This window comes from Capra hircus, chromosome 25 (assembly GCF_001704415.2).
Source record: "Capra hircus breed San Clemente chromosome 25, ASM170441v1, whole genome shotgun sequence".
Taxonomy (NCBI): domain Eukaryota; kingdom Metazoa; phylum Chordata; class Mammalia; order Artiodactyla; family Bovidae; genus Capra; species Capra hircus.
The window spans coordinates 20,802,720-20,829,665 of record NC_030832.1 but is presented as its reverse complement, the minus strand read 5'-3'; the positions used below and the strand labels follow the sequence as shown (position 1 = coordinate 20,829,665).

At 47.0% G+C, this 26,946-nt stretch overlaps 1 protein-coding gene across 1 annotated transcript in view; it reads right to left on the bottom strand.

Annotated features, from left to right (window-relative positions):
• The window catches only part of SCNN1G (sodium channel epithelial 1 gamma subunit), a 30,144-nt gene extending 3,432 nt beyond the window's left edge, over nucleotides 1-26,712 (bottom strand). Inside the window, exons 1-11 of the mRNA XM_018041046.1 lie at nucleotides 26,631-26,712; nucleotides 22,772-23,109; nucleotides 20,655-20,964; nucleotides 17,432-17,622; nucleotides 16,342-16,445; nucleotides 13,579-13,742; nucleotides 5,597-5,695; nucleotides 3,949-4,066; nucleotides 3,060-3,138; nucleotides 2,919-2,976; nucleotides 2,668-2,729 (exon numbers count right to left, since the gene is read on the bottom strand). Coding sequence (XP_017896535.1) covers nucleotides 2,668-2,729; nucleotides 2,919-2,976; nucleotides 3,060-3,138; nucleotides 3,949-4,066; nucleotides 5,597-5,695; nucleotides 13,579-13,742; nucleotides 16,342-16,445; nucleotides 17,432-17,622; nucleotides 20,655-20,964; nucleotides 22,772-23,088 — 1,502 coding nt within the window. The 5' untranslated portion in view covers nucleotides 23,089-23,109; nucleotides 26,631-26,712. The remainder of the gene's footprint in view (nucleotides 1-2,667; nucleotides 2,730-2,918; nucleotides 2,977-3,059; nucleotides 3,139-3,948; nucleotides 4,067-5,596; nucleotides 5,696-13,578; nucleotides 13,743-16,341; nucleotides 16,446-17,431; nucleotides 17,623-20,654; nucleotides 20,965-22,771; nucleotides 23,110-26,630) is intronic.

Genomic DNA, 26,946 nt, shown 5'->3' with positions numbered 1-26,946 from the left:
AAGCCTTCTTCAGTGATCAATGCAAAGAAATAGAGGAAAACAACAGAATGGGAAAGACTAGAGATCTCTTCAAGAAAATTAGAGATACCAAGGGATGATTTCATGCAAACATGGGCTCAATAAAGGACAGAAATGGTATGGACCTAACAGAAGCAGAAGATGTTAAGAAGAGGTGGCAAGAATACACAGAAGAACTGTACAAAAAAGATCTTCATGACCAAGATAATCACAATGGTGTGATGACTCACCTACGGCCAGACATCCTGGAATGTGAAGTCAAGTGGGCCTTAGAAAGCATCACTACGAACAAAGCTAGTGGAGGTGATGGAATTCCAGTGGAGCTGTTTCAAATCCTAAAAAAATGATGCTATGAAAGTGCTGCACTCAATATGCCAGCAAATTTGGAAAACTCAGCAGTGGCCACAGGACTGGAAAAGGTCAATTTTCATTCCAATCCTAAAGAAAGGCAATGCCAAAGAATGCTCAAACTACCACACAATTGCACTCATCTCACATGCTAATAAAGTAATGCTCAAAATTCTCTAAGCCAGGCTTCGACAATATGTGAACTGTGAACTTCCAAATGTTCAAGCTGGTTTTAGAAAAGGCAGAGGAACCAGAGATCAAATTTCCAATATCCGCTGGATCATCGAGAAAGCAAGGAAGTTCCAGAAAAACATCTATTTCTGCTTTATTGACTATGCCAAAGCCTTTGACTATGTGGGTCACAATAAACTGTGGAAAATTCTGAAAGAGATGAGAATAGCAGACCACCTGACCTGCCTCTTGAGAAATCTATATGCAGGTCAGGAAGCAACAGTTAGAACTGGACATGAACAACAGACTGGTTCCAAATAGGAAAAAGAGTACGTCAAGGCTCTATATTTAACTCAGCTTATTTAAACAAGGCTGCTTATTTAACTTATATGCAGAGCACATCATGGGAAATGCTGGGCTGGAAGAAGCACAAGCTGGAATCAAGATAGCTGGGAGAAATATCAATAATCTCAGATATGCAGATGACACCATCCTTATGGCAGAAAGTGAAGAGGAACTCAAAAGCCTCTTGATGAAAGTGAAAGAGGAGAGTGAAACAGTTGGCCTAAAGCTCAACATTCAGAAAACGAAGATCATGGCATCTGGTCCCATCATTTCATGGGAAATAGATGGGAAAACAGTGGAAACAGTGTCAGACTTTATTTTTGGGGGCTCCAAAATCACTGCAGATGGTGACTGCAGCCATGAAATTAAAAGACGCTTACTCCTTGGAAGAAAAGTTATGACCAACCTAGATAGCATATTCAAAAGCAGAGACATTACTTTGCTGACTAAGGTCCGTCTAGTCAAGGCTGTGGTTTTTCCTGTGGTCATGTATGGATGTGAGAGTTGGACTGTGAAGAAAGCTGAGTGCCGAAGAATTGATGCTTTTGAACTGTGGTGTTGGAGAAGACTCTCAAGAGTCCCTTGGACTGCAAGGAGATCCAACCAGTCCATTCTGAAGGAGATCAGCCCTGGAATTTCTTTGGAAGGAATGGTGCTGAAGCTGAAACTCCAGTAATTTGGCCACCTCATGAGAAGAGTTGACTTATTGGAAAAGACTCTGATGCTGGGAGGGGTTGCGGGCAGGAGGAGAAGAGGATGACAGAGGATGAGATGGCTGGATGGCATCACCGACTCGATGGACGTGAGTTTGAATGAACTCCGGGAGTTGGTGATGGACAGGGAGGCCTGGTGTGCTGCGATTCATGGGGTCGCAGGGAGTCAGACATGACTGAGCAACTGAAATGAACTGAACTGAACTGAACTGAACTGAAGTACCTTGGAGGCAAGCATCGTGTCTGCTTGGTTATCACGGCATCCCCCCAGCACCTCACACCTCGCCTAGTGGACATTAAATAAGATGCTAGAGACCAAACTGGGGTAGGGAACCATGTAAACAGTAATGACCCAGAGAAATGTTAGTTTACATGGCAATCCCACACCCACCTGCTCCACCTTTGTCTCCATCTGTTGAGATCCTTGAACTCTGGCCTGGGTGATTTTTGCTAAAAGTCTCTTCGAAGGAATTTTGATAAGGAAAATCAAGTGCGATTAGAAGCTGCAAGGTTTAAAAGAGTATTTTTCCGAGTGTGTCAAGATACATCAGGAAATCATGAAATAAATGTACTGAGTCTTACTAGTACCTTTTACAAAGTGAAATATAAAAGATCAGGTTGCCTCCACAGAGAAATTCAAAATTTTTATCAACTGATACAGGCACGAAGCATTTGGAATTATGCTGTGACCCATCGGACGGTTGTAAACAATTGGTACACAAGTTGGATGGTTTGGTATACAAGTGTGCAACGTCTGAGAAGCAGCCTGAATGCCCTGTACATCATAAAAGAGTACTGTTTCATGATAGTTTTATTTTGGCAGTGTATTCAATGCACCGCAATGGGAAAAGCATCAATAAATTCATGCTGTGGGTTGTGGTCAAACAGTTGAGAGCCCTTAGCCTAGAGCAGGGCCTACCTCATGATGAGACTCAAGAAATATCTGTTGAATAAAGGAATGAGTGAGGGAGTGAATGAATGAAAAGGAGAGGGGTTGGCATGGAGGAATCAAGTGAGGAGGCTGGAACCAGGGTGGGCAGGAGCAGAGGAAGCAGGGCAGAGATCAACTTACTTGTTGAGTTTCTTCTTTATTTGCTGGCTTTGGTCCCAGGTGAGAACAGACAGCAACCATTTCTGTGGTGGAGAAAGAAGTGGCCTGGGGATGCCTGGAGAGGCCAGAGCCAGCCTGTCTGCTCTCTCCTCTCAGCCCCAGCTCCTGACATGGGCCTTCCCTGTGGATCACCCCTGAGGCCAGAAGACACAGCCAGGACCTCAGGCTACAGGCCGAAGTTTCCAGGGGGGAAGAGTGGGCAGAGAACTTACCTCGGAGACCTCTGATGGCCACTGTGCCAGGCTGGTGGTCAGCGTCCACTCCTTAAAGCTAAGCGGAGAAGGGCATAGAGTGAGTATGGGTGGCCTGGCCCAGCCCAGCCGTGTTCGTCCCACCCTTTCGGGTCCACGCACCTGCAGGCTTCCTTGCACACCGACTGGCAGCCCAGCTCTTCCCGGACGAAGGCCTGGTGCAGTTGGTAGTAGCAGTACACTGAGGAACGGGGTGCGGGCAGATATGAACTTTGGGGCCACGGGGCCCTTTCTAGGATTTCCCGATGATGCCCCCATACATGCATGCTTAGTCACTTCAGTTATGTCTGCCTCTTTGCAACCTCATGGCCCATAGCCTGCCAGGCTCCTCCGTCCGTGCGATTCTCCAGGCAAGAATACTGGAGTGGGTTTCCATGCCCTCCTCCAGGGGATCTTCCTGACCCAGGGATCGAACCTGCATCTGCCTGCCTCTCCTACATTGCAGGCATATTCTTTACCCAGTGAGCTACTTGGGAAGCCCAATACCCCCACAGTCTCCTTTTAATGATTTCACCTTCCACTTTCTACAAATACTGGTTCTCCGGAAACAATTGCTACCTTGTGATTTTGAGAGACGGAAAATTGCCACAGTTAAGCACATTAGCTGGAAGTGGGATGGGTTGGCAGTCCTTGCCTTGGGTCTCGCTTTGTTAGACCCTGGCTGTGTGATCTTGGGCAAGTTGCTTAACCTTTTTGAGCCTCAGTTATTTGTTCTGTGAAAGGAAGGACACTATCAATAGTCCCTACCTCCTGGAGTTGACAGAGGGGGTCAGGGACTTAGCAAAAGCTGGGGTGTAGCATTTGGTCCTTAATCAGAAAGTGGAATTCAAGCCAGGTTTCACAACATGAGTGAAACTGGTTAATATCTCTCTGTCTCCCTCAGGTCAAAGGCCATCAGGGCAGGGTCCTGGGAGTGCCTTAGGTATTGCCAGGGTGGGGCTGACCCTGCTCCTGGGGTATGCAAGGTGGGGGGTGTTGGTGTCTCACTCACTCCAGTTGGGGTGCTGCTGGTAGTTGCAGTAGTCGGCTCCCTGAGGTAGAGGCTGACTGTACTGGGCACACCCACAGTTCTCTACCATCTTTGCCTGGAAGCACGAGTGAAGGCAGATCTGAAAGACAAGACCCAAGAGTTCCCTCAACCTCCTTGCCTGCGGCTGCCAGAGACCTCCCCTCCCTATATCCCCCAGTCAGAGGGGTCAACCTCCCACAGCCTTGGCAGACAGCATAAACGTACCCCTCATGTCCTAGCTGATAGGGTCAAAGGGACAAAGCTAGAAAGCATACTGGGAATTTGAGATGTGGAGGCCAGGATGAGCTAGAGAGGGGCTGGGGTGGTCATTTGCCACCACGTGAGTGCTGACCCAGAGGTAAGTGGGGAACTTGGCGCAGGTGCCAAGAAACAGAAACAAACACAGTCTCCAACTTTCCAGTTTTCAGCTGCACGCCCTCCACGCAGGATCCCTGGGGATCTTAAGGTACCACGATATCCACAAAGCTTAGAGCCATAAGAGCTAACACTGGGGGCTTGGAAGTCAGGCTACTTGAGTTCATATATCAGCTTTGCCACCTCCCAGTTGTGTGACCTCAGGTGAGTTACTTAAACTCTCTGATGCTTTGTTTTCTTCATTTTTGAAATCAGTGTAACAGGACCTACTTCATGAGGTGGTCGTGATATGAATCGAAAGATGTAAAGTGTTTGTAAATGCTAGTTTCTCACTAAATATTATCCCGAGTGTCTTTCCACTGAGCTGACTTTTCTTTTTCTTCTGTCTTAATGTCAGTGTGATTGCATCTCTATTTCTTACAAGCAGACCTTGTCTGACCACTAGTCTCTTTTCATAGTGTCTCCACCACCTCTCAGCTCAGCTCTAATAGAAGCTAGAGGATTCAGGGCAGAGGGCGCCTGGTCCTTTTGCTCTGCTGGGTGATTCTCATTTGACTCTCTAGGTGTCCTGGTGGGAAGCGAAGGGCAGACTCGCAGAACAGAAGACAAGGTGTAACAGGTGATAGCACCCAAGGGTCAATGTAGGTAATAACTAATGGGTGGTGGAGACTGCAGGGAACCAAAGAACGTGTCTCATTTGATAAGGCCACTCTGTCCACACTGTTTATCCTGTAGGAATATGGGCCCATTGTTACCAGATCTTATTTTTCAAGAGAAGCTAGAAATCTGGATTTTCTTATGAAATTCCCCGACTTTTAAACCAGGTGAAAAACCAGGTGGGCAGGTTGGAAGGGGCCTGGAAACCACCGATTAGCAGTCCCTGATCCAATCCAAACTCCCCTGGTGGCTACTGAGGAGCACACAACTTGTCCAAAGCTGTCAGCGGATGAAAGGCACCCCTTAGCCAACCCCTCCCAGACTGCCTCCTGCTCCTGTCTCGCATTCGCCAAGGCTGATTTAGGAAGCAGGTTTGTTGAGCTGTACGTTCTGTTCCAGGCAAACCTCGACTAAGCTCTGGTTACAGGTGGGTTGAGGAGGACTGGAACCAGCCGGCATCATTTGTTCTTGAGATCTTTTGGATGAACCCCAGGATTCTCACCACAGTTCCTGGTCCCAGACACACCCCAACCTATATATAATTCTGTCTCCTGGGTCCAGACCACAGCCTGGGCTGCGTGCTGCCTCCAGCCTGTACCTGGAGGGAATACGTGGCATTGTAGATGTTCGTGATCTGCACATCACTCCAGTCCTCCGTGCAGCGGCTGTAGGGATCACTCAGCTTGAAGGACTCCGTCTGTAATCACAGCAGCACATATTCAGCCCTGCACCCCTCCAGGACCCAGACAAGGGGCATTGCTAGCAGCTTCTAGGAGCTGAGCAACCACACACTCATTCATTTAACAAATATTTATTGAGCACCTACTAGGAGCTTGATGCTATTCTAGGCACTATGTCACTCAGTCGCTTAGTCATGTCCAACTCTTTGCATCCCCATGGACTGTAGCCTGCCAGGCTCCTCTGTCCATGGGATTTTCCAGGCAAGAATACTAGGGTGGATTGCCATGACCTTCTCCAGGGGATCTTCCCGACCCAGAGATTGAACCTGAGTCACCCATATCTCCTGCATTGGTAGTTGGATTCTTTACCACCAGGGAAGCCCTCTTGTGAGCACTACGGGATCCACAATGATCGAAATAAGTTTCCTGCTTTCCTGGGGCTCACATTCTAATGGAGTAGACCGATGACCAAAGAGCAAATAAATCATTTTGAATAATTTTTTATAGTGATCAATGGAACTAGGTAGAAACTGGAAGGGTTCGGAGGAGGGGACAACCTTTCCGAAAGTGATTAGGGAAGACATGGAATGGCAGGAAAGAGCAGGACTTGTCAAGAAATGTAGGAAGAGGATTAGGCAGAAGGGGCAGCCAGAGCGGAGGTGGGAGAGGGCCAGGGTGGCTGGACCGTGGTGAAAGGGAGAGCCGTCGCTGGAGATGATGTCTGAGAGGGACGCCAAGGACAAATTGTGGCAGTCTCCTATACTGCTGAGAAACATGGGTTTGGATTTGGTTTCCTGAATAGTAGTGAGCCGCTGGAGAATCCACGGGGATGGGGCAGGAGGGATTAGATGAGCAGTGACTGTGCTGCATGGGATTCTTATCTCAGCGAAGGACTCATTTCCTATCTTCTTACCTTTTGGTCCCAGAAGGTGACTTGGAAAAATGGACTTTCAAAGAATGCCCAGAAGTATAGAATGATACCCTGATCAGAAGAGGTAAGAACACTGCAACTCACTATTTGAAAGCCTTATTAAATTATGTTTTTTATTATGGCTTACACATTTGGTTCTAGCTTAATATTTGTCACTACAAAGGAACAATCCAGACAAGACAATTAGGGGAAAAGGATAATGTCTCCCAAGGGGGAGCAACTGTAGAATATAATTTGTGACCAACTCATAGCTAGGATTTGGTTTGTGTGTGTGTGTGTGTATGTGTCCAAAGGTGTTTTGTCTTTTTTTTTTTTGAGATGGGGAGGGTAAAGGGCAAATGGATGTCAGATTTATGGGAGGGAGGGAAGAAATTTCTTTTTCTTTGAAGAGTGGCTGAATAGAGAGAAAGATAGTTGAGGGTGGGTGGGGTGGGGGGAAAGAAATCAAGAAGTTTGGTGCAGATAGAAACTATAGTCATCTCAAGGGGCTATAATCTCTTTCTGTTTGTATTGTAATTCATCTGTTGATCCATTAGTCTTCCTCAATTAACTGCAAGAACCTCCAGGGCAAAAGACAGTGCTCATTTTAAAACATTTAAACCGAAGAAGCAGAGAGGAAAGTAACCATCTGATTTCCTCTCTTCCCCTGGGCACCTACTGCAACAGGTCAGATTTCCATCCTGAGATCCAGACACAAAGATTCACATGTTCCCTTGCCCTACAATATCCTTTTCTCCTTCATAATAGTGTGTGTCTTTCCGTGTCAGTACAGAATAAACAGACTTACTTCATTCCTCTAATAGCTGGGGAACAAACAGATTCAGAGCTTCCAGTACATGCCAGGGCTAGGCTGGGAAATGGGCACAGAGATGCCAAGCAGTGGCTTCCCTCAAGGGCACCTTCACCCAACGCTACCCTCTAAGCTTCTCCAAGCCGCACACTCCCGATCAGGTGTCCCTTGGAGCCCCCACGTCCTGCTAAACTGGCTACAGAGCCCCGAGTGTCAGCCCTGAGCTCTATTTGCCTGCGGGGAGCGTTTAGTACCCTGAAATCTGGAGGAGAGGGTCTGTCCATGCAGGTAAGCCCTGTGCAGTTGGCAAAGGCAGCTGGGGCTCCTTCTACTTTGAGAATCAGCCTGAGGACCACTTCCAGGAAACTGATTGTGAGAAAGTCATAACATTGTGATTGTTATGCTTTTTGAGTATTCAATGGCCCTTTATTCTGAAGGATGCTTATCAAACTGGGTTATTTCAGGCTATTTCCTAAAACACCTGGGGCTGGGGCAGGTAGGGCAAATGGCCTTTTTAGAGTGGAATAGATGTCTTCAGCTTCTCGGAGCCTCAGTCAGAGGAACCTGGACAGAGCCCTGACTTTCTCTCACTCTCTCTCCCCCTTACCCCCTCGCCTTTCATTTCTTCTTTTCCCTGTCAGCTTTCCAGAACTGCTGACATGGGCAGGGTGGGGAAACATTTTGGCTTCTGTCCTGATCCCTAGGGACCCCAAAATGTGAATGAATATATGTGTGTGTGTGTGAGAGAGTGTGTGAAGTTTAAACAGATAGATAGATAGGTGTGTGGTATGCATGCACGCACAGGTGTGTGTGGGTGTGATTAGGCGTATGTGTGCACATGTGTTGTATGTGGGTGTATGTGGAAACAGGACTCATTTTTCTCAAACCAGGTCCTATCTGCTTCCTTCTGAGAATTCTGGGGGAGGAGGGAAGTCGCGCAGGAGTCCTTAGCTTACCCCTGTAAAGTCTGAACTGTGTCAGGGAAACGCCCAAGGGCAACAGGAAACCCTAGATGGAGTTATGGGTGCTTTAAATCTCTTTTCTTTTGTTCTGTTTTTATATTGTAACAAGTTATGAGATAATTCCTAGATGCTAATAAATTATAAGAATTTATATCCTAATCAGTGGAGGAAAAAGAACCATTCAACATATGAAGTTAGGACTACTTGTTAAGAATTTGGAGGAAGTAATAAATCCTATCTCAATTTCAAATCCTGCAGAGATAGAAATTCTAGTGGGTTAAACTATTAAATGAAATAACGAAATAACTGGAAGGAAATTCAGCTCAGTATCTGATCTCAAGGAGGAAAAATACTCAATAAACATAACAACTAAAGAAGAAACTGAAGACTTTGACTATGTAAACACCTGATGTTTTTGCCCGTGAAAAAGGTAGCATAATGATAACTAAAATGAAAGCACAAACTGGGAAAGATATTTGTAACACATATGGCAAATCATTAGCACGCCTTCTAAATACTATATGGAAGAGAACAATATCTCACTCATAAAGAATGGGGGTGTCAGGAAGGACAAGAAAAATCTCCACTAATGCTTATTTTTCCATCCTTTCACATCTCTTTTCTTTTTCTTAAAAAAAGAAGGGTGTATAGTAATAGCCAATATTTTTGGAGCACTCAACACATGCCAAGCACCGTTTGGCATGAATCAGCTCACTGAATTCTCACCAGCCTGTGCAGCAATATTACTATCATCCCCATTTCACAGATGAGGTGACTGAGACACAGAGGTCACACGGCCCAAGTGCAAAGTTGGGGTTTGGATTCTAGCTGTCTGGCTCCAGAGTCTGAGCCCTTAATCCCTGTTACAAACATGCTTGTGAAAAGAAGCGGGTGCTTTAAGATAGGGATGTGCAGTAGGGCTTGCAGTGACAGTGAAGTCTCGCCCCTCTTCAGGGCCTGATCCGCACCCCCCTAGGTGAATTTGCCTTTGTCCTCTTCCTCATCTCCCATTCATGATCCAACCTGTTGTACTTTGGTTTCTGTTCCACTCCTTCCACTGAAAACTGTTCTGGCAAAGAACCAGTGACCTCTTGGTTGCCAAACCCAGAAAACAGCTTTTACCCTCTATCTTGCCTGACGGCTCAACTGTGTTTGGCACTCTAGCTCACACCTTCCTTGAAAATATCTTCATTTCTTTGACACCAAGCCTTTCCAGCTTCTGCTGCTACGTTGGTGCCTCTATTTCTCCATTTCCTCTCTGCTCGGCCCTTAAACATCTGCGTTCTGTCTCAGGTCTTGAGAGATGGCATTTATTTCTAACTCTAGAACTGTGTTACATGCAATCCCCACCCCGCCATTGCTTCTGGATTTTTCTCCTGAGCTCCAGGCTTAGAGCATCTAATCACTGGACGTTTTCAGAATGATTTCCCAAAGCTACACCTTGGGTATGTGCCAAACTGAAGTGGTCATTTTCTCCCTGAACCCTACTCTTCTTGTATTCCCTAATTCAGAACCTGGTATTTCCATTCAACCCAATACCCAAGTCAGAGCCTAAATATGGATCTAACTTCCCCTGGCCTTTCCCCAATGACCTTGGTCGTCCAGCACTGTTGCTTCCACACTGTAATATCTCTCAAATCCAGTCACTTCTGCTCATCCCCACAGCCATTGCCTCAGTGAGGGAGTCGTAATTTCTTTTTAGTATTACTGTAAATACTTGACTGCCTCTAGCATTTTGAATGCGCTTCAAAGCAGTTTTTCAAAATGATTCACACATTTTGAATCATTTTGAAATGAGACTTCAGATCCTTTCTGCAACCCCCTTTGTAATTGCTGTGCCCTTTGTCTGGAGTAGCCTTTCCTGATTCTATTTGCCTGACATTTGTCCTTAAGAAATCATCATCTAGAAAGCCTAGACCAACAACTTTGGTCCTGGCTCCCATTCATCCAGCCATCCAAAAATATTTACGGAGGATCTACTATGCCCTAAGAACTGAGCCTGGGAACAGATAGAAATGGTCCCTATTCCCACAGAGCTTGGACCTGTATTGCAAAGCTGTGTTATCTTCTCTTAAAGGTGAATTTTGAAGGTAGGTACTCTGATATACCCATCTCTGAATATCCAGTGCTTTGGGCACAGAGTCCCTCAATGAATGAAAGAAGATTTGTTAACCAGCTGTCTAACCAACTGAGTCCACCAGTTTAACATGCTTCTCAAAAGTAAATAAATAACTACCTAAAAAATAAAGAAGGAAGGAAGTCTAGTGTGTTTGGACTTACTCTTAATGACCCTCTGGTGACCTCTCAGTAATCTTTGTTTCTTTTGTTGTTGTCTTAAACGCTCATAAATCAGAACCAGAGCTGCCTGACCCTGCTCTGTGGCTTTGATTTTGTACATCTCAAGTTAGGTGCAGCAGAAAACCCACCCATGTCTTTGTTTACCCATCATTGCTAAAGGGAGCATTTGCTTAACAATGTGATGGGCATTCTTAAGCTCAGAGAAGAAAACCAGAGGGCAATTCCCTTGGTTCTCATACTTTCCCAAGCTCTAAGTTTGCAGACACTGTAACAAGCAGGAGGGAAGAAGAGCACGTGCTGTAAGAATGTGCTGTAAATTCCAGGTGCTTCTTCAAGTACAAAACTGCCGGGGGGAACACTGGATCAAAATGCTTACTGTTCTGATTGGGGAATTTTGTAATCTGCTGGTGAAGACAGGAATCACAGACCTAGCTCCTTAAGTAGGAAGCTAAAGTCTTTTCAAATCACAGTCTGAGCAAGCTGGGGCTCAAGATTTTTTTCCTGGGCCATCAGCATCCACACAGGCCAAGTTGGTACACAACACTTCCCATGTGGAACAAACTGCCCACGTTGAACAAAGCCCCTATGTGACATGGCTCCTTTGAGCTCTGGGGCTCCCAGATGACCATCCCCATGCTTTCTCTTGTCCAAGGTTGCTCTTGAATAGGCCATGGTGAGGCAGTGAAGCCACAGATCTCCGTTCAGCAACTCTACTCTCCCAACCTAAATACCACTTCATCAGGAAAGCACCCCTTGAACTCTCCACTTCCCCCTCATAAAAAGCCCTATATCAGGCATCTCTGTGATATGCTCTCATGCATCCTGTATTTATCCTTCCCAGCACCTATGATGATTATAGTTATTCACCTATGTGATTTTTGGTTTGTTATTATAAATTCTCTCTGCTAGACCCAAAGTCTAAAAGAACAGGGACAGTTCTGGGGACACTGATGTTGTTCCAGTATCTAACACACATGAAGTGCTCAGCAAATGCTTGTTAGATGAATGGATAATGGATAGATAGATAAGGTCCAATGCCCATCATGTGACTTTGTAACACTTCGGAGACAGCATTTACGGCTGGGCTAAAGCTCTGGTGTCATCCTAGCTCTACTTTCTCTTAGGAAGACACACTTTTCTTCTTCTTTCATTCTAAACTACTCAGGTTTCTAAAGCTGAGGTTCCTGAGTTTGCTGCCTCTTGGAATGACCTCTGGGGTTCGATAAAAATACAGATCCTTGGGCTCATCTCTCAGAGAGATTGATTCAGTAGATCTGAATCTGATGATCAATCAAGTTTGGAGACCACTGCTCTAGAGGAAAAATTTGTAAGGTATAAAGGGTAAGAGGCCTAATTTGGGGCATTAGTGAAGTGAAAGTTGCTCAGTCATGTCCAACTCTTTGTAACCCCGTGGACTATACAGTCCATGGAATTATCCAGGCCAGAATGCTAGAGAGGGCAACGTTTCCCTTCTCCAGGGGATCTTTCCAACCCAGGGATCAAACCCAGGTCTCCCGCATTTCAGGTTGATTCCTTACGAGCTGAGTCACAAGGGAAGCCCTTGGAATGTGAAGGTTGGCTATAAACAAAGGCATGAACAAAGGGTTCACAAGGAGAGATTTTTCCCCTCCATAAATAGGTGAAAAAATACCACTAAGAATGACTGTCAATTAAACTTATAATAGATGCCATTTTTTCTTTAATTAGCAAAGATTAAACATTGCTAAATGCCTGTTTTGGTACAAAATCATTGGAGGGCAATTTGGCTAATCAACGTCTCGAATGATATACTTCTAAGAAGTAACTGGATGACTACACATCCCACTGCACCATTGTTTTCAGTTGTACCTGGAAACAAGCTCAAGTCTATCAACAGAGAATTGCTTCAATAACTTACCCACACAATGGGATATTATGTCTTTAAGAAGAATGAGGCAGAATCTATGTGTATTGCTATGGAACTATTTCCAAGCTATACTATCAAGTGAAAATTTGGGGCAGAACAGTATTTTGCATTTGCAAAAACAGAAATGATTACACCTATACACAGGCTTGAAGAAGACTTTAACTCCCTCCTGAGTCATGGAAGCAACAGCCATAGCTGCCTGTGGAGGAAGGAGGAGACCAGCGGTCAGGGATAGGAGAGGTGCGCCTGCACGGCAGGACCCTTGTACTGACTTTGTACATATACTCCTTTGAAATAAGTACTTAATATTTATTTTGTTAGTGTGAGAGAGAGACTGGCATAAAGGGACCCAGGCCTGCAAACAGGAGACTATACAAGCAGTGACGTGACCAGGGGTGTCCTTGGACACCCCTCACCTTGCCCTTCTACTTCCACTGGGCATGGCCAACCCAAGAATTGGACTCTGCAGCCCAGATGTGCTCCTGTTGACAGGTATGAGTGTTCTCAGCACCCAGTGAGCTCAGAGAAGGTCAAAGACTTGAGAGAAGGGGGGTTCTTGGTACATGAGCTGAAACTGATGGAAGTAGGAGGGACTAAATAGACCTGTGAAGGCCCAGTGACTTTCCAATAGTGGTTTACATGCTCCATTGGCCTGTAGGTGGCCAGGAAAGTGTAAATCTGCTCCATTTATATTACTGACAAATACATCATTAGTATCTGATGCCTTGCTTCCAGCACAGGTTTCATAAACGTGGATGTCTGTCTCTGAAACAAGGAAGGTTCCTTCAATTCTTATCCTAAATGGTGTCCTGTCCTTGTTCATCCACACAGAAGACATAAAGATAGCCCTTAGTGTAACTTAGAGAGTGACCATTTGAGTAATCATTGGAAAACACAAGACTTTACTTCCTCTTAAAACCAATACACTTTTCCATAAGTCCCACCTCACTGATTATCCTTCAGTAAAAGCTGTCCTCCTTGCCAAGCAGATGGAAATCAGAGCGTTCTCTTACCAGGTGCATTCCTATGGAGGTGGCCATGGCTGTCTCAATCTCCGTTCCCATGTCCTCAATGAAGGGGTATTCGTCCTGCCGATGGACAATCACCTTAGCCCCGGTGGAGGACACCAGGAAGGGGTTGTACTCTTCTTCATTTATGTACAGGATGACCTGCAGCCCTGGAAGGACAAGGCAGCCCATTGTGGTCAAAAGCCAGGAGAAGATTCCCTGCTGGTAGCTTACTTCTCCCACCACTCTGGGAGTCTCAAATCCAAGACCCAGGCATTTCCTACAAGTGAAAAGTGGACAAGAGCAAAATGGGAAGCTCCATGAGGGGAGCCTGACTTTTCACTGCTCTGTTTCCAGAGCTTAGCTCAAAATAGGGCTCAGGAGCAGTGTCATGACTGAAGCTTTGCTAAGCAGAAGTTTTGCTACCTGACCTAAGACGTGAACCTCCTTGTGGCTCTTTAAGATGGGGAGTTCTGCTGGGCACCCAAAGGGATGTGCAGGGCTGTGGCTGAGATACCAGTAGTGCATCTGATCACTGCCCTAAATCCTTTCCCTGACCCTACTGTTGCACCTGTGTCTAATCTGAGCCAAGCAGCCAGAGGGACCTTTTAAAATCAGGTCACTCCCTTGTCTGAAACTCCTCAGAGGCATCTCATTGCATACACGGGGACGCCATAAAATACTGTCCAGAAACCTGACTAGCTCTCATATGGTGATTCCTTCCTTCTCATCCCACTCTCCCCCTCCATCAGGAAGCTCCAAGCACACTGGTCATCTTTCTGTTTCCAGAGCACACCAAATCCATTTCCTCACTGAGGTTCTCAGACTTACTAGTGCTCAAACACTCCTCAATGGACCGTATCATACATCTTCTCCTCTTCAAATAACCCTCATCCCAGAGGCCTTTCTGGACCTCCTTATCTGAAATAAAATTCCCATCTCAACTCAGCCCTTGTGTGGTGTAATTCTTGAGGTGTAAACCTAGGTTTGATAACCAGATAATGTCTATGTGCTTGTTCACTCATTTATCTGTCTCTCTCCAACAAAATACAAGCACCTTGAAAGCAGGTGACATCTGTGTTATTCACCACTGGGTCCATAACATTTGGAAGAGGGCCTGACATACAGAGGATACTCAATAAACATTTGATAAACAAATGAGCAAATGAGCAGGGCCTATGTGAGTTGAAAGAAGAGAATTTTTAAAATTATTTTTACTTCTTTCTGTTGTTGTTTAGTCGCTAAGTTGTGTTTGACTCTTGACGATCGTGTGTAGCCCACAAGGTTCCCCTGTCCTTTACCGTCTCCTGGAGTATGCTCAGCTTCCTGTCCATTGAGTCGGTGATGCTATCTAACCATCTCATCCTCTGCAGTCCCCTTCTCTTTTTGCCTTCACTCTATTTGTAACTAAAGGAATCAAAGCCCTGAGTGCGGAAGTGATTTGCTCGGGGTCACAAAGCTCAAATGCAGCAGAGTCAGGATTGTGCAACAGTTCCCAGACTACTTCTTCCCACTGACGTATGTGCCCTGAGTTATGGTTTCTTGCAGGTGTGGTAAGAACACAGACTGTGCAGCAACAAAGAGGAGGAGTCCAACTGGGTTTTCCTTCCTAAGACCTTGCCTCTTCTTATAGGAGCGTATCTATATACCAAATCATGTTCAATTTGTTTAGAATCTTTCAAGATAGACCAATTGGTTGAGTTCCTGCCTTCTCTACGAAAGTCACGGTAGTAGAGTAGCAATAATGGTAATATTGGAGGCAGTAGTTTTGGGTGGTAATTGTAGCAGCAGCAGCAATGGTGGTAACGGCAGTAACAGTAGTCATGACAACCACAACTAGCATTTATTGTGTGCTTAGTATGTGTTCTGGACTGAATCGTGTGTCTTTCTGCAGACCACCCTCCACCCTATTTATATGTTGAAGTGTTAATCCCCACTGTGATTGTATTTGGAGAATCAGCCTTAGGCAGGTGATTAAGGTTAAATGAAGTCATAAGGGTGGACCCTAATCCCATAGGATTGGTGTTCTCATGAGAAGAGGAAAAGACAACACAGCTTTCCCCCTGCAGAGAGAGGCCATGTGAGGACAGAGACAGGTGGCCAACTGCAAGCCAGTAAGAGAGTCCTCACCAGGACCAAATTTGCCAGCAGCTTGACCATGAGTTTCTAAGCGTCCATTGTTTAAGTCACCCATCCATAATATTTTGCTGTGGCAGCCCAACCAAATGAATACAGTGTGTGTCAGGTCTTATTCTAACTGCTTTTCATATTTTGACTTCTCAGTTACCTTCTATTATCAATACCATTGTTATTCCCGCTTTATAATACATGAAGGGGAGGAAACTTTCACTGGGCTGCACAGTGAGTGACAGAGTGGGTTTTGACTCCAAAATCTGTCATCTTAATCAAGATAAAGGTGTGTTGGCCTCTCTAATCTCCTGCTCAGCACATCTGGATTTAAGTCCATTCAGAAGCTGCCAGCTCGGCATTACTCACTCCAGCTACAAACTTAAACCTGAGTGGTTTCCCCAGGTGAAGAAACACCAGGGTTGTCCCTGTTGCTCTCTCAAAAGCAAAGAGGAGATGTCAAAAAAGAAAACAGATTCTGATAGAGAAGGAAAGAACCGACACGGATGAGAAAAAGTTGTATCCCCAGTTTCTGGCCAGGTTAGGGAGAGCCTGTATCTCTGGAAGGCTTCAAGCACCCCAACTGTCCAGCAAGCTTGTCATTAGAGCACCCCAGGAGCCCCCTGATGCAGGTTTTCTTACCAAATTCACTGCCTCCCATGGAGGTGCTGAGGATAGTCTCATTTTGTCTGTTGTTGAATGTGTAGCAATTCCCATACATTGGATGGTGGAAAAGCGTGAAGTTCCTATGGTGGAAGAATACAGGTCAGAAAGGGCTGTGCCGGGAACTCCCACCATGCACCTGAGCTGACATCTCAGTGGGCAGTGCTAATGGGCCAGCTCTCTTCTGTGGACAATGGATGATAGACACGACTTACTTTCCCCATCTTTCCTCTGACAGATGACAAACAAGGCCCCTCGCCCAGCTGACACATGTCGATGAAGAACCGCCCTCTGCTTTCCCTTCACCCTCTTAATCCACTCACCTCCCTCTCCATCCTGACTTGGCATTCTTTGTGCCAATATATCTGTCCTCATTTCCTCTACGCTTGAATGTCTCAGCCAACCCTTGACTTCTCTTCCATTCTGATTCCTAGCAAATGATTCCCAGAAAAGGAGTCACATCATACATGTTCTTATGCTGACTTTAGAATCCAACCTTCAGGAGGCATGATTCTAATCACTCAATTTTCACAAGGATCAAATACCGACTAACATAGAGAAAGGCTTAGTATTTTAAAAGAATGAAGAAAGTCCTTACAATAAACAGGAACACTTTAGAATGTCCCATGACTGCCTAGTGTCCACCAGGAATCTGGGTGTTATCTTAATGGTAGAAAGGTATGAAAGCTCACGTCTGTACACAGACCTTCCTGCCCTCCCTTCTTCTCTCCCTGCCTCCTTCCATCTCTCCTTCCTTACTTCCTCTTGACTAGATTGATGGTTCTCACTGGTATGCACGATGGTAATATACAAGGTTATATGTCCACCATCAACTACTCTGTTTTTATAATTTCACGAGTTTAAGGATGTTTTGATGCTAAGTCATCTTCATCTTCCTCACAGACTCTAGAGCTGAGCTCCTGTATAAGTCATTTTCCAAAAGGCAGGGTCAGTGAGAAGAGCACCTGTCACTCCCAAGACCTCTAGCTGAGCTGCAGGTGCGTGCAAGGAGCCCAGCACTCAGAGCCCCTGGTCCCTGGAGCTGAGAGAGCAGCCTTCCACTACTGACCTGGCATCGCAGGACACCCCGTCAAAGAAGCAAGTGACCAGCAGCTCGTCAGCAGAGTAGCTCATGTTGATTTTCTTCTCCTGAGACACCTGTGCCATGATGTTCATGTAGTGCAGCTTGTACCACTCCTGGATAGCATTGACCCCTGAGCTGAAGGTGTAGACCGCACAGTCGGATGTGTCATTGGAACACTGTGGATAGGAGGAGACACCAAGATAAAGCCACGGGCCCTGCCAGGGGCCTTTAAAGGACTGTGAGGCTAAGGAACTGGGATTCTAGATACTCAGGGGAACAGGAGGGATACCTGGGCAAGGATGGGCTTCTTCTCACTTCTGAGGCCAGGGACTCAACATCCTCAAGCCTCAAGGACCAAGAAGGGGCTGAGTGAGGAAGGACACAGAGCCTTACTCATGAGTCCCTAAGTGAGAAGCAAGACCAGCTTCTTCAGAGTCCCCAGATAGCCAGGCTCAGTATGGCTACTGAGTTCCACCCAACCCTCACCATTTCTTATCAGATCAACAGTCTAAAAATTGGGATTCTAGCCCAGACACTGCCATGACCTCTCTGCAAGACCCTGGGCAAGGCACTCAGTTCGGTCACTCAGTCGTGTATGACTCTTGGTGACCCCATGGACAGCAGCACACCAGGCCTCCCTGTCCATCACCAACTCCCGGAGCTTGCTCAAACTCATGTCCATCCAGCTGATGATGCCATCCAACCATCTCATCCTCTGTCATCCCCTTCTCCTCCTGCCTTCAATTTTTCCCAGCATCAGGGTCTTTTCAAATGAGTCAGTTATTCACATTAGGTGGCCAAAGTATTGGGAGTTTCTACTTCAACATCAGTTCTTCCAATGAATATTCAGGACTGATTTCCTTTAGGATTGGCTGGTTTGATTGCTTTGCAGTCCAAGGGACTCTCATGAGTCTTCTCCAACACCACAGTTCAAAAGCATCAATTTTTCAGTGCTCAGCTTTTTTTATAGTCCAACTCTCATATACACACTTGACTACTGGAAAAAACATAGCTTTCACTAGATGGACCTTTTTTGACAAAGTAATGTCTCTGCTTTTTAATATGCTGTCTAGGTTGGTCATAACTTTTCTTCCAAGGAGCAAGCGTCATTTAATTTCACCACCTGCAGTGATTTTGGAGCCCTCCAAAAATAAAGTCTGTCACTGTTTCCATTGTTTCCCCATCTATTTGCCATGAGGTGATGGGACTGGATGCCATGATCTTAGCTTTCTGAATGTTGAGCTTTAAGCCAACTTTTTCACTCTCCTCTTTCACTTTCATCAAGAGGCTCTTTAGTTCTTCTCCACTTTCTGCCATATAAGGGTGGTGTCATCTGCGTACCTACCCTTATTTCACCTACAAAATGTTGATCAAAATACCATACTTCCCCACCTCATATGCTGGTTAGGAAGACCAGCATTCAAAATATATAATAATGGGAATTCTATAGGGAAACTGTGATCTGGTCCAGATGTTCTCATTACACTTATGTGTGTGTGTGTGCTCAGTCACTCAGTCATGTTCAACTCTATGACCCCATGGACTGTGGCCCGCCAGGCTCCTCTGTCCATGAAAATGTCCAGGCAAGAACACTGGAGTGGGTTGCCATTCCATTCTCCAGGCGATCTTCCCAACCCAGGGACTGAACTCATTTCTCCTGCATTGCAGGCGGATTCTTTACCACTGAGTCACCTGAGAAGCCCCTCTCATTTCATCAACAGGGCTTGAAAACTCTCCTAAAAGACAGACACCAAAAGATGAATTTGAGTATCAAGGAGAACTTTATCTTGCGTAAGGACCCAGGAAAACTTCACAAAGGTTCAGTGATTTAGAGAAAGTGCCACTTTCCCCCCCCCGGATTGGCAAATGGAGCCATGAGATCTCACAATCAGCAACCAAGACTATGAAGAATGAGTAGCTCTCATCCTGCAGAAACAGCTGGGGCACAGAGAGGAGGATGATGGTTGAGTGTGGCCAGGAAGGCAGTGGAATTCATTTTTGGTAAATGGCTGCTTCTTCAGAGCCTCTTAAATGGGGCCAAGGAGGAGAGATGAGAAGTCAGGTGATAGCACCTCATGAAGGCAAGTATTGCTGGGAACACCGTGTATTTCTGCTGCTCATTTTCTATTTTCTTCCTTCTGGTATCTGCACTCCAATTTTATTTGGTAGAATTTCCTTTCCCTCTTTGGATATAGTCGGCCAAGATGGTCCATCAAGATGCCCTACCCTACATGAGTCATCAGGTGACCCAAACTTGGTCAATCAGATAGTCCCCAGTGGGAGTTGAATCAACAATCGAAGCTTATTTCATCCAGCAGCAATATCTGAAATGACTCTTCATCATTTCTTGCCACCAGGATCCCTGAATCTTCCCTAATTTCTGTCCTTTGAGAGGACTCCATGAGCTACTGGTCACCTTCTAAGACAGAGGTCCTCAACCTTTTTTGGCACAAGGGACTGGTTTCATGAAAGACAGTTTTCCCACAGATGTTGCGGGTGGGGATGATGGTTCAAGTGATGGGGAGCAGCTGGTGAAGCTTTGCTGGTTCACCTACCACTTACCTCCTACTCTGTGGCCAGTTCCTAACAGGCCACCAACCTGATACCAGTTCTACTGGCCTTTTTATCTGCTTAAGATTGCCTGGGGGCTTCCCAGGTGGCTCAGTGGTAAAGAATCTGCCTCCCAATGCAGGAGACACAGTAGACGCAGGTTCGATCCCTGGGTCAGGAAGATCCCTTGAAGGAAGAAATGGCAACCCACTCCAGTATTCTTGCCTGGGAAATCCCATGGAAAGGAGCTTGGCGGGCTATAGTCCACAGGGTTGCGAACAGTTGAACACAGTTGAGCACAGCACACATAATAACGATTGCCTGGATCAGTTTCAGTTGCTTGCAGCTAATTCACCCTGAATGTGTTTCTTTCTGAGGGGCTATAGGACTAACAGCAAAGAAGAAACCTCCCTGGACAGGACCCCCCCTCCCCGGACCCATGACCCCCCCTCCCCGGACCCATGACCCCCCCTCCCCGGACCCATGACCCCACCTCCCCAGACCCACGATCCCACCTCCCTGGACCCAAGACCCTGCCTCCCCAACCCGTGACCACACCTCCCTGGATCCATGACCACGCCTCCCCGACCCATGACCTCACCTCCCCGGACCCATAATCCCACCCCAGGCCCCGAAACCATGAGAATGTGCATCTTACCAGCTGGAATCCCACCACCTCCTTGGAATTGTGGATATGCATGACATCTGATGCCTTGTGAATGATTCTTGCGTTGACTTTCCGCTTCCGTCCGGTGAAGAAGTCCCTGGCCTTGCCCATATCACCCTTCTCGAAGGCCATCAGTGGGGCTAGGTTGAGGAATTTGGGATCAGTGCCCTTCCTGACTGAACTCCGGGACTGTGCCTCTCGGCGTTTCCGAGACGTAATCTCTGAAAAGCCATACAGGTGCTTCAAGGCCGCTCTGGTCTCCTGTTCCAAGTCGGCTAAGAGGTGGCGCACAGCACTGTACCTGCCAGGGCGGGAAGGAGGAGTCGGGGTGGGGAAAGCCCTCTGACCCTTTACCGTGCTGCTTCCCATCGACGTGCCCATCACCCCAGTGCCCTTGGCCAAGAAGACCAGGCCATTTAAAGACTTCCTCCTCCAATGTGACCACTGGCTCAAATAAATGGGGACAGGCTCCTGTATGACCCTTGTGTGAAGCCTGTGGCTTCACCTTTGCCATCACTGTCTGCTTGCTCTCGGGGTGTGTTGATGAGTTTGCCCCAACCAGCATTTCTGGAGTGGTGACTGTCAGCTGCCTCCCATAAACCAACCACAGTGAAGACAAGTAAATAACTGCTAACCAGGAATCTCCCCAGTGGCAGGCTCTGTTTCCACCTGGCATACTTGCCCCTGCCCACAGGTTCTCCTCGAATCAGTGCTGGGAGGGAGGGGTATTACTGTTACCTTGAAAACCCCCAAGGACACAGAATGATTCAGGAGTTGACCACATGAAGCATAACAACACCATCTTTTCATTTTCACAATACAGAATGGTCCTGACCTCCCTCTTAACTCTCCTCACTCTCTCGCCCCCTTGCTTTACGCACAGACCACACAGCATAGTGACTGAACATAGAAACTTCAGAGCCAAACTGCCTGGGTTCCAGTTCCCCATCCTGGTTCTGGATGTGGGACTCTGGACAAGCCATTTAGCCTTTTCGTGTCTCAGTTTTCCCATCTGTGAAATATGATTATTGGCAAGAGTTAACCAGTTTATTCTATCCATCCATCCATCCACATATCTCTGTATGTATGTATGTGCGTGTATATATATATATGCAGTTAAATAACAAATATTATTAATTTTATTAGTGTAATTTTATTTGTTAATATTTCAATCCTCTACCAACATCAGCTGCACTAGGACAAAGACTGTGTTTGGATCGTTCACTTCCACGCCCCAGAACAAGGCACAGTGAATGACAACTTGTAGAGGCTGGGCAAGAGATTACGGAACAACTGATGAAGGGAAGAAAGGGTGGGGGGAGGAAGGAAGGAAGGAAAGAAAGACTTTGAGGGGGAGGATGAGTTTAGACCTGATTTTGATTTTGAGCTTTGCCATCAACTCATCGAGGACTCTGTACAAGTTAGTTCTCTTTGATGGTCTTCCTCCCTTGCTCTTCCCTTCTCCCTGCCCCCACCCCTGCTCTGCCAAATTCTGATCTGTCTCACAGATCAGTTTTCAATAATCCTGAGAAGGATTCCGATGACCCATTTAGAACAGGTCAGGCAGCAGACAATTAGGCAGGACGAAGGGATGGTCCTGCCCAGAGCCCAGTGATCTCAATTAGTGGGGCTGGGTTGACTCAGGTGAGGGTTTTGGGCAGCTGAGGTGCTTCCGGAAGTCATCTAGGTGTCATGTCTGAGTCAGCCTCCAGCTCACGCTCAGGGGAGAGTAAGGGTGTGAGCTGGGCGAGCTCAGGGCAAATGGCTAAGCTGGACTCTGTGTGTGTGTGTGTGCGTGTGTGTGTGTGTGTGTGTCTAAGACAGGAGGGATGCTTGTCCATTCCAGACCCAGCCACCAAGCAGAAGAGTTCCTTGCAGCCTCTCTCGCCCTCCTCCCTTCCTTGAGCCAGTCCATCCTCAGAAGCTGCTGATGGATTGAAAATTTGGTACAGATTTTAAACCAGGGAGAGGGCAGTTTACCAACACTGGCAAGAAATTCAAGTTTCTAAACAGTGTGTCTGCAGGCTGGAGTGCATCACCTTTGGGAGGGGCATTGGCATCTGGAGGGGGCATGACCCCTCCTCCACGTGCCTGCTCTTGCCTCTTACTTGTAAGGGTTGATGTTGCAGATGGTGACCGCAGGAAAATCCAGCTTTTGGAAGTGGACTTTGATGGAGACAGAGACGGTGTAGAAGGATGAGATGAGGAGGGCACACTGCCAGAAAATGAGGGCCACGGCTGTCAGCGTGAAGAGAATCCAGAGCAGGCGCCGGAGGCGGCCACGCGACACCACAATGCGGCGGCAGCCGTGGGTGTTGGTGTTCAGACAGTACCACTGCATTAGCTCTTTGATGTTAGGTGCCTGAGGTCCCGTCACGGGCAGATTCTTCTTGATTTTGGCTTTGATCTTCTCTCCAGGAGCCATGGTGAGGATGGGACAGACAAGCTGGAGGGGTAGAGAAAAAAGGCAAGTGAGTGGGTACAGCTCAGAGGCTGGGTGCTGGGAAACACCAGCTCACATGTCCTCAATGGCTTTCTTCCTCTTTCCCTTTGGGCTGGACAGTCTGCTTTCTGAGGCCTTGGCCCTTGCTCCAGGATATTTGCTTTGGGGCCACCACAGCTGCCTCCCTCTCTGCCTGCTTCCCAGGGCAGCCCCCAGGCCAAGCCATGTGGATGCAGGGGCTGGGTAAGGCTTAACATGAAAATGACTCCATGAGTTTGAAAGACCTTTCTCCTGGGTGCTTGGAACAACCCCACCCCATCAGACTCCACTCCCCTCTTATCAAGCTCCATCATGAGCTTAGCAGCCTAGGCCTGATTTTATCACCTCCGTTAGCCTGCCTTCCTTGAGGGCATCATTCCTACCTTGTCCTGCCCCCCTGGTGCTGACCTCAGCATCTGGCACAGAACAAGTGCCTTGCGAATCAATTCTAACAGATAAAATCTGCCAAGAGAATTTCCAGGCAGCCACACTAGATCATGTTCAGTCCCTTGCCAGAGAAGCTGTAGCTTCCCGAGCTTTTCTCAGCTGCTTTACTGCAAGTGGAGTGTTTCTGTTTCACTTCTGTTTCACTTTTTCTCTTTATAGTCAAGCTCTTAGTGTTTCTAGAGCACCTGATACAATAATACAATAATAGCCTATAAATATTGGCCACTTAATATTTGCCAGGCATTGTGCCAGATTTCCTTCATTCTAACATACCACTGATTTGGAGAATACACTTTGATTTTATAACAGCTTTGTCTGGGGAAGAGTGTTGAAAAGCAAACTACCACATTCATCAATATACATGACGTATCTGAATTACGGAAGCTTTACACTGTGCAAAAACCATCTTTTAAGACATGAACTAAAATAATATATAGTCTCACTAGTCTCATAAATGTGTACAGTCTCATTCTTCATATAGAACATACATAATAAATCTATCTATATATCTATAGATCTATTTATCTATCTATATAGATCTATCTATATAGATTTATATATAGATAGACCCAAATCTATCTGTATATACTTCAGTTCATGTTTCAACAATGCCATAAGGTAGGCATACTATTATTATCTCCAGGTTACTGAGGAGGAAAATGAGCTCAGAGAGGTTGCAGTAACTTGTGCAAAATCACACAGCTAGTAAGTAGAGGCACTTGGTTGGAACCTTGCAACCTTTATCACCATGGTATATGCCTTGAGGGGACTGGTATTGTGCTGGGTGCTGCCCACTCCTCATGAGTTAATCTTTAGTTCCTGGAACTAAAGATGGGATCCTGAGCTATTTACTTTTCAAAATCTGGGTAGTTAGTACAATCGCTTCCTAACATTGGTATTAGTAAACACTGGCATTGGGGAGGGGTATATGGAAACTCGTCTCCTGTGCCTACCATAGGTGACAGAGACAAATTAGGATATACTATAATTTGGAGTAGGATATACAATGTAATCCCCATGCTCCCCGCTCCCCCGCCCCAACCCTCCCCGCCCCACCCCACCCCACCAGACAAAGACTGTAGTTTACCCCATCTTGTTCTTCAGGATTCTGGACTTGAGCACTCACTTTTTCTCTACCCCAAACCCATGGGATATTGTCCAAAATTGGGAGCTTGGGCCAAGCTGGGAGGCCTTCAAGTTTATGGTGTCAGTGAGTTTCAGGTTTATGACAGAAGGATACAGAGTGCTGCAGGGGAGATAAGATGTCCAGAGGCAGCCAGCCACTCTAAGCCTTCACAGATGTATATGATCTTGCTGTAGTCTCTGATCTTCAAAATTATGCTATAAACCTCTTGGCAAGAGGAAAGTGATTTATTGTGTTTTATCACTTTAAATATTGTCCATCCTGACCTCCTCTCTCCCTACAATTCAAAAGCAAAAATTTGCAAGAGTTTGTTTTAGAAACCTAGGTCCAGGTACAATTTGGTATCAAATAAAACTGCAACCCAGGGAAGATTTTCTCCTCTGTGAATGTTCCACAGAAACTGTGATTCTGGAAGTTTCTGTCATCAAACCTTCTTGTCCTCTCACTAAAGACAACTCCTAGGGTCCCTCTATCCCATCAGCCCCTTTCTTAGGACTGCTTTGACCCCAGTGGGTCAGCCACCAATGTCAGTGAAACCGCAGGTGAAAGAAGGGAACCCATCTTGCTCATCATAAAACATATACATCTTCACACAAATAATATAATATTTCAACTTCTGAGCAAAATAAGGTTTGCTACAGAGCAAGGTTGTAGCTACATTTAGGTTATATTGCTTGATTAAACACGATGCCCTTGTGGTAGAGTTAGTAACTGACACCCAGCACTCATTCTTCCAAGCACTTTACAAGTATTAGCTCATTCAGTGTCTACAACTATCGTCGGCAATAGGCACCACAATTTTCTTCATGATACAAGTGAAACAGAGACGCTGAGCAGTTAAGCAACTTGCCCAAGGTCACACTAGAAAATGGCGGAGTTGCAACTGAAACCAGGAGCCTTGAACTACAAACTACTCCCCAAATAATAATAACAACAGCAACAGCAGCAAGAACAACAAAAATAATACCAGCTTTCATTTATTGATCCTTTACTCTCAAGCTTTCTCCTCAGTCTTTTCACGCATTACCTTATTTAATCCTCACTGAGGAGGAAATGGCAACCCACTCCAGGATTCTTGCCTGGGAAATCCCATGGACAGAGGAGCCTGGCGGGCTACAGTTCATGGGGTCACAAAGAGTCGGACACAACTGAGCTCGAGCAGGCACAGAGAAGAAAACTGAGGTGCAGAGCTTAGGCAACTTGTCCAGTGCCACACAGGCAGGATTAAAATAGTTCTCTGGAATTTCGGGGTCCCTCGTGATTCTCTTCTGGACCCCTCTCGCCCATTCCCGACCTCGACTGTCCCCCAAATCTCAGTGATGGAACCCGAACCTCGGGCTCTGGGCGCCAGATCCGCGCTCCTCCCCGGCGACTCTGCAGCCCCTGCCCTCCCCGCGCAGAGGGAGCCGGTGCTGTGCCCGAAGCCACGTCTGCTTCAGGGTAGCCAGGGCTGAAGCCGCAGCAGAGAACCCAACCAACGCGCTTCAAGTGTTTGCTGTTTTCTGCAACCACAGCCACCCTAAAGAAAACATTTCGCGGGGGGGGAAGGAACGACCGCGGTCAGGTCCACGCGTCTCTCTGAGGCAAGGAAAGGAATGAGCAAGTGCCGGGTGGAGAGACTGGGCGGGGCGCAGCCCCGAACCCCTGGACCCAGTTTCTGAATAAATCAGTAACGCCTCTGGCTCTAGCTCTGCCTCCCCGGCCCCCGCGTGGGCAGACAGTAGAGCGCTAGACCGAATGGATTTATTTGGGAAGGAGTCCGAGCATCCCCGGTACCCGAAGGCAGCCCCGGGCTGATGATGCCCACTCCGCGTCTACCGCCCGACCAGCGTGCGGAAGCTCACCGCGGCCGCCCCGGTGCCTGAAACTCCCGACCCAACTCGGCTGGGCTCACCTCACTCGGTTCGGAAGTGTCTGCGGTTAGCGTGTGCGCGATCCGAGTACGCTCTGTTCCGCTCCTCTTAACAGCGAGAGCATCCCGCAGCCGCAGCCGCCAAGGCTCTTGTGGGCTGGGCCCCGCCCCTGGAGCCCCGCCCCCATCGGCCCCGCCCCCCACCTGCCCAGGTGTGTTTCCCCAGCGGCCGGGGGACTTGCGGCATCCCAGAGTCGGCCACGATTCTGCAGCGCCCCCTGCCATCCCGAGGGCGCTCTGCGCCCCAGCCCGTCCCGCGCCGTGCTTCCAGGTGGCACGGCGCTGTACCTGCTGCCGC